This window comes from Rhipicephalus microplus, chromosome 3 (assembly GCF_043290135.1).
Source record: "Rhipicephalus microplus isolate Deutch F79 chromosome 3, USDA_Rmic, whole genome shotgun sequence".
Classification (NCBI taxonomy): domain Eukaryota; kingdom Metazoa; phylum Arthropoda; class Arachnida; order Ixodida; family Ixodidae; genus Rhipicephalus; species Rhipicephalus microplus.
Window position 1 is genome coordinate 44,645,559 of NC_134702.1, and position 18,839 is coordinate 44,664,397.

At 48.1% G+C, this 18,839-nt stretch overlaps 2 protein-coding genes across 3 annotated transcripts in view; one reads left to right on the plus strand and one right to left on the minus strand.

Annotated features, from left to right (window-relative positions):
- LOC142803707 (uncharacterized) overlaps positions 1-18,471 on the minus strand; it is a 40,669-nt gene extending 22,198 nt beyond the window's left edge. The window contains exons 1-2 of the mRNA XM_075889366.1: positions 18,132-18,471; positions 3,669-3,783 (exon numbers count right to left, since the gene is read on the minus strand). Of these exons, the coding sequence (XP_075745481.1) occupies positions 3,669-3,783; positions 18,132-18,384 (368 nt within the window). The 5' untranslated portion in view covers positions 18,385-18,471. The remainder of the gene's footprint in view (positions 1-3,668; positions 3,784-18,131) is intronic.
- The window catches only part of Pex2 (peroxisomal biogenesis factor 2), a 126,200-nt gene that overhangs the window by 52,159 nt on the left and 55,202 nt on the right, over positions 1-18,839 (plus strand). The window lies entirely within an intron of this gene.

Genomic DNA, 18,839 nt, shown 5'->3' on the forward strand with positions numbered 1-18,839 from the left:
TGAAAAGGCTCCAGTGGCCACCTTTTATATAGTAGGTTTCTCTATGGTAGAAGAGCACAAAGCCGTCTCGTGGTCCTCACATTGTCTAAGAGAATTTTATTTCCAGATATGTCTTACGTAGCTTATGTGCACACAGACAGACAACAATGATGATCATGCGTATGTACAGTGCAAGCTGTTATATACAGCGAAAATAACTTATTTGCGTATGCAGTGATGTACAATGGAAAAATTGTACAACAAAGACGGGACATTCATGAACATCGATATGATCAAACTTATATAACAGTAAGGCTATATGCACAAACAAGGGGGTCATTTACAGCGTAAGGTGATGTTTTTGCATCCACCTGTGAGGACAGTTTGCTCTCGAGCTCAAGAACAATATTTCACAAAAAAAGATATGTTTCTAATGAAGAAAAGAAGAATTCCCACTGTGTGTTTAGAAGAAGAGGTTAATGATTTGAGTACTCGGTACTCTCTACCATGGGAGAGCTGAAAGCCGTCAAAGGTACGTGTGTTTAGAAAAAGAGGCTACCGATTTAGAGTACTAGGTGCTCTGCTATGGGAGATCATAAAGCCGTCCCGTGCGTGAAAGTGTGTTCAGAAGAAGTCTGTGTGTTTAGAAAAAGCCTTAGGGGCGAAGCTGCTAATAACGGCAACCGTTCGTTCCTCGTATATTCGTAGTAGTAGTCGTAGTGTGTAACCAGTCTTATACATTTTGACCTCCAAGGTGGTGCCAGTGAGAGATTTCTTCAGTGCGTTGTTGAACAATAAAAGAATTCGCAGCGTGCTCGTTAACTAAACGTCGAATTATCCTGTCTCTCATTCCCCCTTAGCAGCCATTGGCATGTACATTGAGCACTATCTGACAAGAAAGGGTTGCTACGTTATACTCGCTGGGCATAACCTCCTTGGTTTTAAAAAAAGTTTAGCGAGCGTTGGGCCGCATTGTCATGAATACAGTGAACTAGTATGTACCATGAACTCGAGGTGGTTAAAGGTGGGAAGTAGACACGAAGCGCAAGCCGTTAGAAAGTGTGCGTGTGCCACCTCTCGTTTAGTCCTTAGAATGTCCGCTGGATGGCGGAGCATATGCGGAATACATGATGAAAAGATGCAAGATGGTGGTACTTGGAGTGTTGAATAGATGGACGAACGGACACACAGACAGATGCATGGACGGACGCACGGATGGCTGCACGGACGGATGGACGCATGGACGGGCGCAGGGGCAGATGCATGGACGAACGCAGGGACGGACGCACGCACGGACGGTCACGCGGACGCATGGACGGACGAATGCTTCGCCTCACTCTCCATCATTCACTGCGTGGATATGCTTCCATTTTTTTTACGATTTAGAGTACTAGGTACTCTGCTATGGGAGAGCATAGCCGTCCCGTGTGTGTGTGTGTAGTCTTTGTTTAGAAAAAGTGGGTAGCGATTTAGAGTACTAGGTACTCTACTATGGGAGAGCGTAAAGCCGTCCCGTTGTATTCTAGTCTACATTTCAAATGCTAGTGCTAAATTCTTGGAACCTAATCAACTACGCCCGACATCTTCCAAGTTTTGCTGCACACCCTCCAAAAGTACGATAGCTACTTTGGTCGGTTTCTGTGAAATCCTGCCAGTCAGTACTCTTTAGTTCAGTTATCGGCAAGGTTTTCCAGGAGTTCTTTGACGACTACACGTGACGTTTATCTGAGGTTATGTAACATCCCAAGCTGAACGGGAGTAAATACATTGTTTACTTATAAATTTGGCAAACTACGTGCTGAGAATGTCTCGAGATGCGAGCACTCGAAGTGCAGACTACCGGTGCGCGTTTTGGAGAGAGAGTGTTCAAGAGTCTCGGTTTATGTGCGTTATAAAATAATTAATAAATGTTATATAGGTATCTCGATTAGCAAACCGCATATTTGCCACGCGCAATTATTCTTCTTATTGTACAATATAGCGGCGGCTAATTTTGTGAACGCAACTCCCACTTTCGTGTCGCTACAGTAATTCCTGTCAAAGGGGCATCAACTGTCCATTTTTTTTTTTTTTTTAAGATGTGGAGCATTTTTTAGTCGCACGGTGTCGCGCTTCGGCGGTGGCACCATCCACGCCCTACTGAGCATGATCGCGTCTCGTGCCGGCCCAGGAAGACATCCGCAAAGCTGTCGCTCTCCTCCCCCTCTCTCGCATCGCAACGCCTACTACGCAGGCAGCGTCTGCTGGTCGAAAATAAAAAAGACTGCTCGCGCTGCACAACCGTTCACAGGCCACCCCTTATGCGTATAGGCACTGGATAGCGCGTTGGGAATTCAGTCGAGGGCGTCCTTACTTGACTTTCGCTTGACGTTGAAGGCAACGTTTCTCCTTCGTTCATTAAATAATAATAATAAAGATGAAATAACAATTGAGCATTCCCAAACCATACCCAATTACGCAACATTCACGCGATACACCACTGTGCGACGCATTTACTCCAGCTGCCTGTGGGAAGATGTGGGCGGCATTTATTTTTATTTTTTTTCTAATTTTTGCATCTTTTGAGACAAGACATACGTTTAATACACTTCTTTAAAGGGGGTCCTCACCGCGGTGGTCTAGCGACTAAGGTAGTCGGCTGCATACCGCGCAGGTCGGGGGTTCGAATCCCGGCTGCGGCGGTTGCATTTTCGATGGAGGCGAAAATGCTGTAGGCCCGTGTGCTCAGATTTGGGTGCACGTTAAAGAACCCCCAGGTGGTCGAAATTTCTTGAGCCCTCCGCTACGGCGTCGCTCATAATCATGTGGCGGTTTTGGGACGTTAAACCCTACGTATCAAATCAATCACTGCGATTAGAAGAAGTGGTTAACGATTTTAGGGTACTAGGTACTCTACTATGGTTTTAGGGTATATATATACAACCCCTTCCAACACTACAACCCTGCTGCTACTACGACTACCACTGCCACTACAACCACACCTCTTTCTGGTACTACTAATTACTACCACTTCTACCACCACCACACTTCTTATCACAACTGTTACTACTACTACCACCAGACACACTCTTTACAGCAACTGCAGCTACAACAACCTCTAGAGAGTATCGTAGAGTTTGGCACTATAGCAGTACTAGTGGAGTTCAGTTGTGTATAGTGTGGGTACAAACGGTGTACCACTGTCACTGAACAGCTGAGCCGAAGCGCACACGCTGGTGTGACAGTATCCGTGACTATAGGCGGCGCGTTCCCAATTCGCCGTTCTGCTCCGAATGCCACACACACGCGACCTTAAGCCCACGACGTCCGGTCTGCGCCGACGCCTCCGAGCCAGAGAAAGGGCAGCAGCCCGCGCCATGCCCAAACATGGGACCGACCGAGGACGTACGGGCCGGCGGCCTTTTGACACGGATTCATTCACGGCTGGTGGCCGGCCCACTCGACTTCTACGCACACACCGCCGCACCGGGGTCACACTAAAACGCTTCGCACTCCACACACTTCCCCGACCAGCACGGCGTACTGGCTTTAGCCCGCAAGGAGAGAGGAAATAAACTGTGCGGGGGTGTACACACGGCCGTTCGCGAGTACGTACAGACGTAACTTGTTTCGCGACGAAAAAAAAAATAATACAAAGGGAGAAATGAAGAGGATGCGTTCGCTGTAAAGTTGAGAAGAAAGGGGCGCACCTGTCGAATGTCGAGCAGCGCAGCGACCCCGTTCCCTCGGTGGCTTGCAGGTTCCCCAGCGGTAAGTGAGGGTCTCGCGGCCTTTGTCCTTTCCTCCTCTCCCCTCTTGAGTCATCTGCGGATGAGAGATGAAGAAGAAGGTGCGGTGCGAATCAGTCGTGAGCACGTTGCAGGGTAAACGTAAGCGTAGCAATAAAGAACACCCGGAGCAACAGTGTAAACAGCTCGAAAATTTAGTCAACGAAGTATAGCTTTAATTGTTACGCGTAGCAGACACCGCTGCGTCAGGTAACGTCAGTGTACGCCACTACGAGACATATGCTCTATGGGCCCCTGGATACGGGCCGCAAATTCACTTTTGTAGCCCGAAGGAGCCTCGGTCGCTGACTCGTGATTAGGAAAGGTAACCGCGAAGCCACAGGAGGCACCTATATAAGACACATGAAACGGTAAGAAGGTCGGTCATCATTAGGGAGTTTTAGAATAACGTTTGCAGGCGCTGCGGGCGTTGCCGGCATAGCGGGCGCCATATGAGATTTAGAATAGGGCTTTCTCCCCCTAGGAAAAAGTCTAGGGACTTTCGCCCCGACCACAGACCTAAATGCACGGAAGCTAAACATAGCACTTCGCGGGCCTCGCGGGCCACGATCGCCGCACGCTATTTAGGATTTTTTTGCGTGCGGGCCGCGAACGCGGACGGCGATTCGCGTTACGACGCATGCGCAGTGGCAGCGACCACACCGCAAGGGCTTGCGGTGCGCTATTCTATAACTCCCTATTAACAGGTGGCCTTCCACGTATGTGCACCGAGCACAGCTTTTGTTGGAAGACTGCTTCGTTTTCAGCATGACAAGACTTTGTTGCTAGGTGAGTCGGTGAACACTTGGCGACACCTTCATTTCAGTCCTAAAAAGGCGAGCACGGATGTCGACTCTTACGTGTTCGTCTTTTATAGCACCAACACGAAGACGTCTTCAAGCAGTCAGCACGATATGCCTCTTGCTTTGTTCCTTTATGGTGGTACTTGACATGTTATGCACGCACACAGACACTGAACATGGTACACGCATAGGTACACGCGGCGCGAAGAGTGCCATGACGTCATCATTACGGCGTAAGAAAAAAAAGGATCCGCTGGTCGCGGAGTCCATGCTGCTGCCGTTATCGCGGCAAGCAACAGGCCGCACACAGACGGTAGCGAATCGAAAATAGCATACTGGGCAAGAGGAATAGTTACTCACGTTTACTTTCTCATGTAGGCGGGCGCGCCATCGATTTGATAGCTGAACGTGTGCAGGCGCCAAGTGCGGGCCAATTTCGGGAAGTGATAATACTTAAGAAAAAAAGTCTTAAGGCCTGGCCACACTGACGCGCTGCAGCGCGTCAGCGCGTGGATATTTGACGCAGCGTCGTGCCCTCTCCCTATACAAAGAGAGGGTGCGCAGCTTGGCGTGGCCGCGCTCCCTCTCCCTCCGTAGGAAGAGGGCACGAGACCGAGTCGGAAAGATGCGCGCTGACGCGCTGCAACGCGCCCGTGTGGACAGTCCTTTAGATATGCCTCGTCGAACACGAAAAGCGACCGTCGGCGTCGACATGAGTTATATATAAAAAACACGTGATAGCATCACACTATGACCTCATCGTGATGTCACTGATCGCCACAGTTTGCGACGTCACCATGGCATTACTGTGACGTAAGATACCGCAACGTCACAGCTATGACGTCACACATGACATCGCTTGGCCATGGGAGGGCCCATTCCGCAGGCACGCGGGGCGCAAAATGTTTGCACTAGCTGCCTTCGATCTCGGAGGTTATGGAACCGTACGCTAGGCGCAGAGTTGTTTCGCTGGCGTGGGGGAATCAATACGTCAAGTGGGAAAAAAAGAAGAGGGAAAAAAACGGCTTTCGCTTTCGAACCATCTCAAGCGAATGCGTAAGGGTCCCTATGAGTTGTCCGCATTCACGATTTCGGTGCGGCTTCAGTCTAGTGAACTGGAATAACAACGAATACATTAGAACATACGGTCTCGCCATCGGGTATCGACGAGTTATTCGTGGCAACGCCGGCTGTGCCCCGGCCTATACATGATTGACGCGTGAAAAGAGGTTCCGCGCGATTGGTGCTTTTCAGTTGGTAAAAGGCCGAGCGTGTATGCGTTGGAGAGGTCATACATACTTCGCTAGGCATGGCGGAAGTCTACTGTAGAGTTTTTCCACTTTTGCGGGCAGCGTTTGCAACCAGGAAATGGCTTGCGGACGACGCGGTGCGAGGCACGCAAACGATGAAAGAAAGAAAGAATAGGAAAAGATCTAAACTAGAACCACCCAGATTTAACCGGCGGGACGTGCCTTCGCGGCCCAGGTGGAAGTATACAGATGGCGTTATACACGAAGACACAGACGAACACGCTGCATGTTTTTTTAATAGAATATTCAAAATCATCAGTATGTATCATAATCATCATTATATATCAGCAGTAGCCTGACTACGCTCACGGCAGGGCCAAAACCTTTGAAGGCATCCTAGTCATGTGTTTGCTGCAGCGTCCGCGGATAGTTCTTAATCTCATCTGCCCACCCAACTTTCCTCTCCCCCTCGCGCGCTTGCCTATACGCTCACAATTAATTCTGTTACCCTTAATGACCAGCGGTCCCCCCTCCTCTCATATTGCCTTCGCGCTACCTATCCTATAACAGAATGCGTTTCATTAATGTTCCTGTTCAATAAAGTTGAATAAACAACCTTATTTTTTCCTCACAAGTAATTCATTAACCACTCGTAACTAGTGAAGAATCAAGCTCTGATAGATTCGCAGTGATTGTATGAAAGGACTAACCGATTGCATGTTCACAATGGGTGAGCGATAGAATTGACCACTGATATATTCACTGGACGAATGCAACGATTGATCGATAGACGCACAATAGTCAATGAACAGATTGAGTGAGTGATTGACGCGGAGTATTCTCGGAATCGCGGATGGCCTAAGATGAACTGCCAGAATGACCTCGAGACCGATTGTCCGTACAGTCCACAGACTAACGTAAACGACCCATTTCAACATTATCCGCCGATCTGCGAATCGGTCGACGCTGCAGCTGAGCGGGAATCTAATCTTCGACCTCTCGATCATCAGAACAAACGCTGCGACCGCTGAGTCAACCCTTGAGGTATAGCACAACAGCACATATCCCGGATGAACGACGTGAATACGGCCTGACCAAAAGTCATGCTCGGACAGACGTCATGCTAGACCAGTCTATACACTACTCATAGACCAACCACGAATGCGTCACCGTGCCTGCGTGCGTGTGTAGACGACGTCTTTGATACCTTTCCCCTTCCCCCACCCTATCTCACCTGCGGGAGCTTCTCGTTGCTCGCTATCTCTACGTTTGTTTCAACGCTCATTGTTTCGACGCGAAGGAGCTGTCGATCCCTTCTTTTGTCGGCAGCCTTATGAGCGCTGCAAAAGACGCAGTTTTTCTTGTTTTCGTTTTTTTTTTAATTTTATCGCTGTCTCGACAGCAAAGGTCGTGAGCCTTGTCGCTGCACACCCACCGATTTTCGTCTTGTGTCGCTGTTAGCGAAATGTCATCTGTACATACTTGCATCGCATATGTAGTATACGTTCGAGCAATGACGAACACAGCTGATGACAAGCCTTACGGGCCAATGCAGGCAAAAAAAAATTTTAAAATAAACACGCCACTGTGGAGAAACAAAATACGTTAAAACGAGACGCAGACGTTAGCCACATCACTCAGCAGAGCTCAAAATTTAATACTTAGAAATGTAAACGTCCTCTACGCAAATGTTGTTGCTCGCTGTTGAACTTCGCGGAGCACGGGAACCCTAAAACACACATTTTCTGTTTTAGCTCATTAGTGCTGGCCGCTGTACTAATATACTTACGGTTGATTTCCTATATCCTGTCCTCATACTTTAAGATGAACGATTCCTCAACCCTCTACACGTAAAAGAAAAAAAAAAGGTGTTACTGTTTTCGGTGAGTTATCACCTGCCACGTATATGACTCCCTTTAAAGAGGAGGCACGTTAACTCTCTTTCGGGGCCCACTACTCCCCCAAAAGAGTATTGTGTTCTCCAAAAAGAGTTTTTAAAAAGAGTTCCTTTAAAGAGGGTGATATACGTACCAAGTCAGGGCTCATTGAAAGAAGTCACACGTACCCCACCCTTCCACCCCATTTTTTTTATGTGTGTGTGTGTGTGTAAGCGACTTTCATACATCGCAATGCGGCCAACTTGGATCCAATATCGGTGCGCTGTGTTTCTCGAAGCAGTCTACACTTACACGACCCGGCTACGGATCAGTTCCTTGTTCTGTCGTTGCCTAAGAGACGTCACTGCTATTGTAATACACTGTGAATCGTCGCTGACTAACAGGAAGACTGAAAAAGGATTCGACACGTGCGTAAGTAACTCATCCTCATCTACGGAAGTGTCACATTCGGCCGTAATTCGGAATAAAAGAAAAGACAACGGGGAGAAATATGTGGAAAAAATTATGTGGGAGCATCTGAAACGCTGATAAGAAAAGACAGAGTGATCGTTTTAGCGACACTATACAGTTAAAGACGAATTAGGTACTAATCGGAGGGTCAAAGCTGATACACGTCGAGAGACTTGAGTTTGAGCCACGGTTTTGAACACGGTGGCATTCTACCATGTAATAGTCACATCCAGAAACGCTATAACCGGATAAATGTATTAAATAAAAAGAAAAGGCTAGCAAAAGAAATATTTTTTGTTAAGACGAATTATTGGTGCACAAAACGACTGCTTATAGTTACCTATTCTTTAGTCATACTTTGCAGCCGAGAAGTACCTATACTCTCAGACCTGACCCCGGCTATTAATCTGTGGAACAATTAGTAAAGTTCTTCCATCCATCAGCCGCGATTGCCACTGCCCACCGAAGCTACACGGAGCAAAGCAGGTCTAATAGTAAAAAACAGCCACCGGAGAGGCATACGGGTCAGCTATACAAGTCAGCGATACGCAAACGTTTGTAAAAACTTGGTTTAAAAACACCCGCAGGTCTCGGAATCGAATCCTAGCTGCGGCGGTTGCATTTTCGATGAAAGCGAAAATGCTGTAGGCCCGTGTGCTCAGGTTTGGCCGCACGTTAAAGAACCCCAGGTGGACGAAATTTCCGGAGCCTTCCACTACGGCATCTCTCATAATCATATGGTGGTTTTGGGACGTTAAACTCCACATGTAGTGTGTGTGTGGTTTAAAAACCTCTGTATCTATTGACGTTTCGTTGTCAGGCATTCACTTATCCTTCCTTTATCCTTTGCTAGCTTTTTTTTTTGTGTTCCATGAATGTCAAGGGATGCCGTTATGATCGTATCGATCTTAATAACTAATAAAGCGTCCCTTCCGTAAGGTACATTAACATCAATAAACACTTTACAGCACTACATTTCACCAGTACTAACTTGAACTCAAAGGATATTTGAAGTTTAAGAAGCCCCATATGAAAAAAAAAAAGATAGAGTTATTATACAAACGGTAAAATAGTATATAGGTGTATACCTGAAAAGGCATGACGGAGCGACGCCTAACGTGGTTGCGAAAGCTCGGAGCGACAAAAAAAAAAGTGGTAATAATAATAATAATAAAGACCGGTCAGTGGTGGAAGTTGTCGATAGACGGCCCGGACTTGTGGCAAAGGATATCGAAGCCAGCAGCATCGGTAATTCGCTCCGCACACAAGGGGTTCATCCGTGGACGGTCAAGCAGCGGCGACGCGGTCCGGCCCGTATCCTTGCCGTGTCGGCGAAACTCTATCTCTGCTCCACCGACCGCTGCCGTCGACAGCGGAGGCTTCGTGATAAGGAAAAAAAAAAAAAGCGGCGAAGACGAGATACAAGAAAAGAACAGCTCAGCAGCAGAAGAGCTCTCGCGGGCGGCCGCGCATTTCGAGCGCTCGCCGAATCGTGTACACGTCTGCAAAGATGTCCCAAGCGCAGTCCACGAGTCACGTATGCTGTACTACACGGAGCTCGAAGAGCGTACGCCGTAACCCTCGCGGATAACCGTTGCCAACACCGCCGATCTCTCTCTCTCTCTTTCTCTGCGATCTGCAATATTAGTACCGTGCAGTGACCGCCAGAAAGCGTAAACCACGTGCCTGGATTTGTAGTGAAGGCAGCAAAAGTATTCCGCGAGGTACTATTCTCTGCTGAAGTATAACGCACCTCTGATGACCACCGGCTTGCGAACAAGCAGACTAAAAGCTAGCTCCTTCAAGTGGCTAAAGAAAAGAAAAGGCACACGCGTCCATGGACAAGCTAATTGTTGTATTGGACACAAAGTATAGCATTTCGTGCAAATGGCGTCAGTGATTGCCAAAGAAGTTAATGTTGACTAGGCCAGTTTGAACATTGCTTGTTTTTTTTATTTCTTGCATTTCTAGAGGGAAGAGAGAAGGGATCACAGTGCCACTAGTCCAGCAAGAAGCTCTGTCTTGCATGTATAGTAACTGCAGCATGTAGATTGCAGTCAGTAACACCATCTAATCGCTATGACGCGTGCAAGTGGTTGCTTCAGTCTAGGCGTCACGACCGCACGGGCCAATCAGTGCCGATCAGAATGGTGCAGAATGCACGGAACTAGCGAATTGGAAGCGCGTGTCCCATTAGACCGCTCTGCGGGATGCTTATCACGCATTGCAGCGGCTGCCACCACGAACGTCACTGCGCAGCTGTACAACATATTGACGTGCGTGAGCCTGCTATAGCAAACGACAGTGCTACGCTGCACGCCATTCAAGAGAAAGAGAGCACAGGACAGCAGTATACAGACGACAGTGTTGCACTAAAGAGAGAGAGAGAGAGAGCAGACGACAGCAGTTATAATGCAAGGGATCGTCTGCAGACGACTTGCTGGTGCCATGAACTGCTTCAACTTGGCCGGTCAAGCGGTTCGTCCTGCTTCGTGAGCAGAATTTCGCGCGCCTACTTACTTTTTAAAACTGCTGTTAGGCTAAAGGGCTCGCGCCGCTTAACGTCGGACTTGTAAGCGCATGAGATAAACGGGGAGGGAGAGCTGACTGTGCTTCAGAGTCTGTCGCGAGGTGCAGTGCGACGGCACCACTTCTGATGGCGCCAATGATACGGCGCTGCAGTGCAGACCGCTGAAACAGCACTCTGCGTATACAGCGGCGCTAGCGTATCGGGTACAGTCGCCAGCGCAAGCGACTTCTCGAGCTGACTGACCGTGTTTTCGTCTGCGTATTGTTCGCTTGCTGGCGTATGGACTGCCTCGTGATGGATCCGCTATTGCTGACGGTTTTCTTATACCACAAGACTGCCGCGATGATTCAAGTGCCACTAGAAAGTCGAACTGCAGCTGCATGAGGGAAAAGACGAACCAGCGCAAATTAATATTAGCGTCAGCTTGAAGCATGAGTCTGTTGCGATGTATAACTGGGAAATGTGGTCAGAATGTAACGCCAGAATGTTCACCCGGTGAAATGTGCAGAAGGAGTTCATTGTAGAAAGCGTTTGCATAGTTCGCCTCCCGACATACCGCCACACGATTGTGCTGGTCGGTTTCTAGCCTCAAGTCTAAAATTTAAAGACCGCGTAGATCCAAATATGGCGGCCCGTGGCGAAGTCCCGCTCGTCCTATTGGTCGCGTCAACTGACCGCCTGTAGCCCAGAGTACACCCATACCAGGTGACTTCTATACGGTCGAAACCACGTGCTGCAACTAGATAGCTCGTCATTAGTAGGAGGGGGGGGGGGGGGGGGCAATCGTACGCCGTTGTGGTGCCCACTTATAGACATACGAGGACTACGCAATGCACGCGATTGACGCCGTGCCCTATATTAGCTGATCGGGTATTGTCTGGCCGAGCCTGATCGTTTCGGCATATCGGAATCACATACAACGGGCGCCAGCCATTTGTGGCGAAAGTCGGCGATCGAGCGCTCGACCGTCGATATAAATGCGCGGGCGGCTTGCCTTCCGCAGTCGATACGCTACGTTGACCGCGCCGGCTGTAGGTATACGCTCTTGCGATCGAGCTTATAAGGCAGGCAACTGATTCGGGTGGCTGCAACGTTTTGTTATTGATGACGTCATAGACGTGCGCACAGGTAGCAGGTGCAGAAGGCGGCCACCGCCCTATAGACATATCAAGGGGCGGGTTTATGCGCCTCACCTTTACTCATTTGGCGCTTTGTCATTTGAAGACGAAAGCCTGAGACGGTCTCATCAAAGGCGAAATTTCACCATCAGCGCGCCGCGTCGGGGGATGCAGAAAATCGCGGGATGACGTCACAGACGGCAAACTTTGTGACGTCACGTCTCACGAGTACTTGATCACGTCGCACAGTAGCTTGGTCGAAGGTGGCCTGATCAGAGAGGCAATGCCAAACAAGGTGAGCTGTCTCCGATCTTGGAGGCAGTGCAAAACGACGTCAGGCGCAGAAAGCCTTCGAACTATGGCGGGGAAGCATCCATACATCGGCTGAGAGGGTAAAGCAGGTGTAGCCTTCGCCTTCGAATCGTCTTAAATGAATTCATAAGGGACCCTGTAAGCTAATGTGCGGGGATACGTGCACGCATTAAGTTTGGCGATAGTGGCGACCGAGAAACCCCGACGTTGCAGTCAAAGAACTGATTACACACTAAACCCGCAAATGTGGGGATCAATGGCGAGTCGTTGTGATAAGCCCGTCGTCGCTTCATTTTCACTTTGCGTCCACTGCGGAGCTCGTCCATTGCGGACTAAACCAAGTGAACGGGGCTGTGCTGCGATGACCTCTCCCCCTTCAACCATGAAGAATAACCCTTCTGCCGCCTATGCCAGAGGTGGATTCGATTTCGAACAGATCTTGGCAACGTGGTACCGTTCCATTCGAGCAATATCTAAGGCGACGTCCCGAGTCGCTTTTTGTGCGATAACCGCACGCACGCATGTTCCGAGGAAAAGAGGGGTTCAATGAGTCCTTATCTTCAATGAGAGAGCTACAGTCTTGTTTATATATGCAAATACGTCAGCTTCGGTTCCATACATTAGGACTAATCGTTGCTCTACAATGAATACGATGTTTATTTTTCTTTTTTTTTTAAAGAGCAGCTCATTGACTGTATACAACACACGCGTGTCCCAATTCGGAGGCCGTACCGCGGAGTTCGGCCATCATGCAAAAGTAACGATACGAAAGTGCTGACAATGCGGAACTTGTGTACTCCTCTCCCCAACCCCAGCGTTATCATGGTGAAGGCGCGCTACTGTTATTTGTTTTTATAGGCTTTTAGAACAAACACCATACTTAGAACGAATTATGCATATTGAACGAATTCTGTCTTCAGTACTAATAAATATATCAGTATAGCTTAGCAGGTAATGCCTGCAGTAATCTTCGTATCGATATGCAATTCAATACTGTACTGTTTTTTTTTGGGGGGGGGGGGGGGGGTCCACGAGATGGCAGAACACGACGTAGCAAACATAACCGTATTTAGTGTGGTGCACGCTTACATACAGCTGATATGAATGAAGATCTAGCTCTCTTTATTAAGATAAAACCATCTTTGTTTACGCTGTGTCATGCCAAACGAGGCACTTAGAGTGATGTGAGACAGAATTAGGTGCTGACGTACAGGAGGTCACCCACGTCGTCACGGCGTGCTCGATAAAACTTATAGACCGCATAGAACTCAAGTTTCGCACATTCATGCGCATATTTTTCATGTATTTGCACCCTTTTCACAACATTTGTAGATACGGACTATTCTTGGATCCATCGCCTATGCAACAAGCTTGACGTGAGCAGAGAATCAATCAAGTCACCCCCCCCCCCCCTCCCTTCCCGCAATTCAAATAACGATTGAGAGGATATACCAAGAAAAAAGAGAAAATGACACAGATATAGAGCTGCACGAGGCTACGAAAATTAAAAAATATATATAAAATTTACACAGAACATTTTCAATGTGTACTTACGGAGAAATATGCATATGCTAAGAAGTAAGAGACAAGCGAATATTGCGCGCGTGATGCTAATCGTATAATATATGTCAATTGAAGCAGGATGTATCATCCGTCAGAGTGTCTATACCTGGTCAGGCCTTTTAGCCTTCGGTCATTGCCTCTCGCAGGAAGATTTCGTGTTTTTCCAGCAAAAAAAAAAAGTTCAAACTGCTAGAACCTACGTACGTAACCTTTCGTACCGAGGAATCTAATATCCAGAACTCATAGAGCGTAGCTCCCCGTTACATGTTAATGTGTTTTAGTAAGCTAAATCGAAAAATCAATCAATCAATCGAGTACTACTCCGTGCAATTATTAGAGCGTCGCGCATTCGTGACGGGGTCTTACGTTACGAAACCACGATGTGATTACGATTCGTAGAGCACCCGAAATTTTGGCCACTCAGTGGAGTTATTTAACGTGAGCCTAACTGTAAGCTCACGCACCTCTCGCATCTTGCTTCCTTTGAAATGCGCGCCGCTTCAGCTGGAAATTCGATCCCGCGACCTTCAGGTAAGCATATCAAGCACCAGAATCACATGAGCTAACATTTCAAGCACCAGAATCACATGAGCTAACATATCAAGCACCAGAATCACATGAGCTAACATATCAAGCACCAGAATCACATGAACTAACATTTCAAGCACCAGAATCACATGAGCTAACATATCAAGCACCAGAATCACATGAGCTAACATTTCAAGCACCAGAATCACATGAGCTAACATATCAAGCACCAGAATCACATGTATAGGCTAACGCGAAGAGTCGTTTTTTTTCTTTCTTTTCGTTCATTAGCAACTAAGTATAAGGCCACTCTGCGAAGTGCGAAGTTGCACTTGTGACGTCAGACAAAAACTGAGTCACACGCAGAAGTGCGCTGGTTCACGGGCTCGCCGTGGTAAGAGTGGAGCCAAGCAAGGTTTGACATGGCCAGGTGGAAACTTTGTAAACCAAATCATCGCGCCCGTCCCTGTCGCACATGCACGCGCAATCTTCGCGACATTACGCGGGCTGCTCCGCGCAGCGTTCGTACCATCGTGGCATAATTTAGGCGGCTTATTGGTATATACAGCGTCGTACGTGGCATACGAGGGGCATATTTCAGGCGGGAGGGACGCGCTGCGCACTCAACCGGAAACGCGGAGTGGCGCGCGCAGCGCGTTGCACGCCTCCTGGCAGCCGAAACAGGTGTGTCGAATCAGTTGGATAGATAAGGTAGATAATTAGGATAGATAAAGCAGTGCGGCCCCGGTTTTAACGGCGGAGTTATTCAAGCCCGGTTGGTTGGTCAAACTTTATTAATAGTCCTGAGAGTGCCGTATACTGAAAACTCGGCGGGTGAGAAAAGAGAGGTTAACGGGATGAAGGGAGAGGTTAAAACATAGCATAGCCTTGTACAATATTGCTTAGCAAGGAGACGCAAAATGAAACTGGGGGCGAGGTGAAATGGAGAGGGTAAATGATGACGTAGCCTTGTATAGTAATGCTTAGCAAGGAGATGCGAAAGCGTAGTTGAGGGTGAAGTAAAATGGAGAGGGGAAACTATGTCATAGCCTTGTACAGTATTGTTTATCAAGGAGACGTAAAATGAAACTGGGGGTGAGGTGAAATGGAGAGGATAAATCATGACGTAGCCTTTTACAGTATTGTTCAGCAAAAGGATGCGAAAGGGTAGTTGAGGGTGAGGTGTAACGGCAAGGGTAAACCATTTCATAGCCTTGTATAGTATTATTTAGCAAGGGGACGCAAAATGTAAGTGGGGGTCAGGTGGAATAGAGAGGGTAAATCATGGCATAGCCTTGTACTGTATTATTTAGCAAGGGGATGCGAAAGGGTAGTTGAGGGTGAAGTGGAATGGAGAGGGTAAACCATGTCATACCCTTGTATGGCATTGTTTAGCAAGAGGATGCGAAAGGGTAGTTGAGGGTGAAGTAGAATAGAGAGCGTAAATCATGACATAGCATTATATAGTATTATTCAGCAAGGGGATGCGATAGGAAAGTAAGGGTGAGGAGAAAGGAAGAGAGAGCACAGTATGAAAGCGAAAAAGAAAATTGAAAGAAAAAAGTAAGACGAAGATGACGAAAGAAATCAGTCAGCGTTCGTCAGGTGGCGGCGCATTCCTTGCCAGCTTCGCCGTTTACTCAGGTGATCCCGGCTGTGGCGGCTGCATTTCCGATGGAGGCGGAAATGTTGTAGGCCCGTGTACTCAGATTTGGGTGCACGTTAAAGAACCCCAGGTGGTCAAAATTTCCGGAGCCCTCCACTACGGCGTCTCTCATAATCATATGGTGGTTTTGGGACGTTAAACCCCACAAATCAATCAATCATCGTTTACTCAGGTGTCGCAGGCTTGCAACTGATTTTAATTTTTTTTTTCTCAGTAACTTTCCCAAGACTTCCTTAATAATTGGTGAGATCTCTCTTGAAATATCTATTGGTGTTCGCCTCATGCGTGGTCTTCAATTCATACCTAGTGCACCAGCGCTACGCATGGTGGGACTTGCACAATTTCTGATTCGAAGATCGCGTTTTCAATAGTCTAACTATCGCATCATTAAATTTTACACTGCGGTAAATATTGAAATATACACCCATTACCCGGACGATCCCCTGCCCTACGTATGCGCTATAGGCCTGATGGACAACAGCAACAACAACAATGTACCCGCCAATACTGATCAGCACTGCGGAAAAATTATGCGTTCGAAAACACGTTTTGGGTGGGCTGCATGCGACAGACGTATGACAGTGTTGAAGGCACATTTGAGAGTGACGCTGAGTTGAGAATCTTGAAGGGCATTTTTCAAAATTCAATTGCCGTATTATGTTTTCGCCGGAAAGAAAGCATAACAAGTTGCTATGATATAACTGGAGCGCGGCTACTTCCCTAAAGATTATGCAATATCCAATGTTGAATGATTATAGATATTGGAAGGTATTCGTCTCGTGGTGGGTTAGCGGCTTCACCGTTGAGCTGCTTAGAACGAGGATATGTATACGAGTTCGACTCCAGTGCCCAGCGAACTCATTTCGATGGCGGGGCGGAATAATAATAATAATAAAGAACGCCCTTGTGTTTATACTGAGGTGCTTGTTAAGGAACATGCACTGGTTACAATTAAACCTGAGACTTCTACTACGGCACATACATAGTTGTGGTATGAAAGCAATTTCTTCTTATAATCAGTCCCCCCCCCCCCCGCCCCAACGTTTTTCCTAGCTACTATATGGTTCATTCACAAGCCTTTGTTTACCGACAGACTGTTATAGGCCGAGTTGCTTTTTTTCGTTTGTTTGTTATGCGTATCTACGCAGCTGCTGGTTGTAAAGAAGCCACAACGTTCTACCATATGCGCTAATCTAAAAGATATGTGCTGGTTTGCATGCAAAGCCGGTAATTCGTTTCTTTTTCTGCGATTAAGTGAAACTTCCGTATTGTTCCTTAACACCTGAACTGTGCGTTTCGAGAGAAACTGCGCAGGCGGTCTACACCAGGCTGACTATCCCTAGCACTCCATTAACAATTCTCTCTTCTTCTGGAAACTTCGTTCGCTTATATACGTACACTACATGGTGGCATTCATACTAACACATCCGAAATATTAGCACAGTTCCTAGAGCCACACAACGGCAACGTGTGCCTTATGACGGTACCATCATAGTGAGCAAAACATAAAAATAATAAACTGCCCCGCCGGGAAGGTACTCGGCTGCTGAGCCGCAGGTCGCGGGATCGAATCCCGGCTGCGGCGGCTGCATTTTCGATGGAGGCGAAAATGCTGTAGGCCCGTGTGCCCAGATTTGGGCGCACGTTAAAGAGCCCCAGGTGGTCGGAATTTCCGGAGCCCTCCACTACGGCGTCTCTCGTAATCATATGGTGGTTTTGGAACGTTAAACATCGCACATCTAGCTGACAATAAATAAATAAGTAAATAAATAAATAAATAAATAAATAAATAAATAAAACTGCGTTGCTATTGCGGGGATATCAGAGTGACGCACTGTCGCTCAATAGGTATACGGTGAAACCACTCGCAACAAATGATTCGCTGAAGTTCTGGCCGCATAGCCAGCTCTATGGCACGTGTCATTTACAACAAAGTGACTCGTATAACGAATTAATATTAGATTGTACCAGCCGTTGAAAAAAAATATATTTTTTCTTAAACCTCCACACTAAACTTGCTGATGCGATAAGCCCCGACGAGTTAGCGACCGGACGCGATCTTCTTGGGAACGACACACAGCATTACCTGGGCGGCTACTCCCGGCATGACGCAAGCACTTTTCGGCCACACACACACAGCGGAGCGGACGGGTCAACCGATGCCACCTGCTATCTCTACGGCGCTCTTGGAGCTAATAAACGTCAATCTCGGTTCACCTCCGGGTACGCATGCGAAGCTTTCGACCTTAAAAAGACGTTCAACTCACGTTCGGGATTCGAGTCCCAGCGGCGACCCATCCGGGACGCTTGGAAAGTCCAGCTGCCGTCGCCCGAGAACCAAGCTGGATCCCGCCACGCGTGGACGTGGCTCCCGAGAGAACCGGCTGTCAAAAACGCCTCTCGAGGGTCCACGGACGATCGCCTCGCCTCTCCGGGAGAACGGGGCCGGCGGCTCGCGATACGCCCTTTTCCTTCTTGCCTTCCCCTCCGAACTTGAAACGGCAAGGGTTCGGCGCCCATCCCGACGCGAAGAAGAAGCCCGTGCGCACCCGTTCGGCGCAAAGAGACTTTTGAAACGACCCTGCAGAGTGCCGCGCTTTCTCCTATATAAGCGGACCGGCCCACATTCAACACCACGCCGAGCACGTGCCGTGGACCGCGCCGCTGCCGTCGCGCGCGACACCTGGCGACGCGCGCGCGCCGGCTTCCGCCAATGGGAGGAGGAGAGTGCTCGGTGACGTCACCGACGTCGCTTGCCGCCTGGCACGCTGCCCAAAACGAGCGCACGCGCCCAGCGAGCGGCGAAGTTTTTGCGCTTTGCATTTTTCTTTATTTTTTTTTTTTGACGTCACGGAGAGCTAGCGCAATGGTTATGCGTTCCGTAAAAGTAAAAGAACAATGAAGAAGCGAGAGGTGTGCGCCTACGGAAGTGGATATGAGCGGCTGGCGTTCAAAGAGAAAAGAAGAAAGCTAGG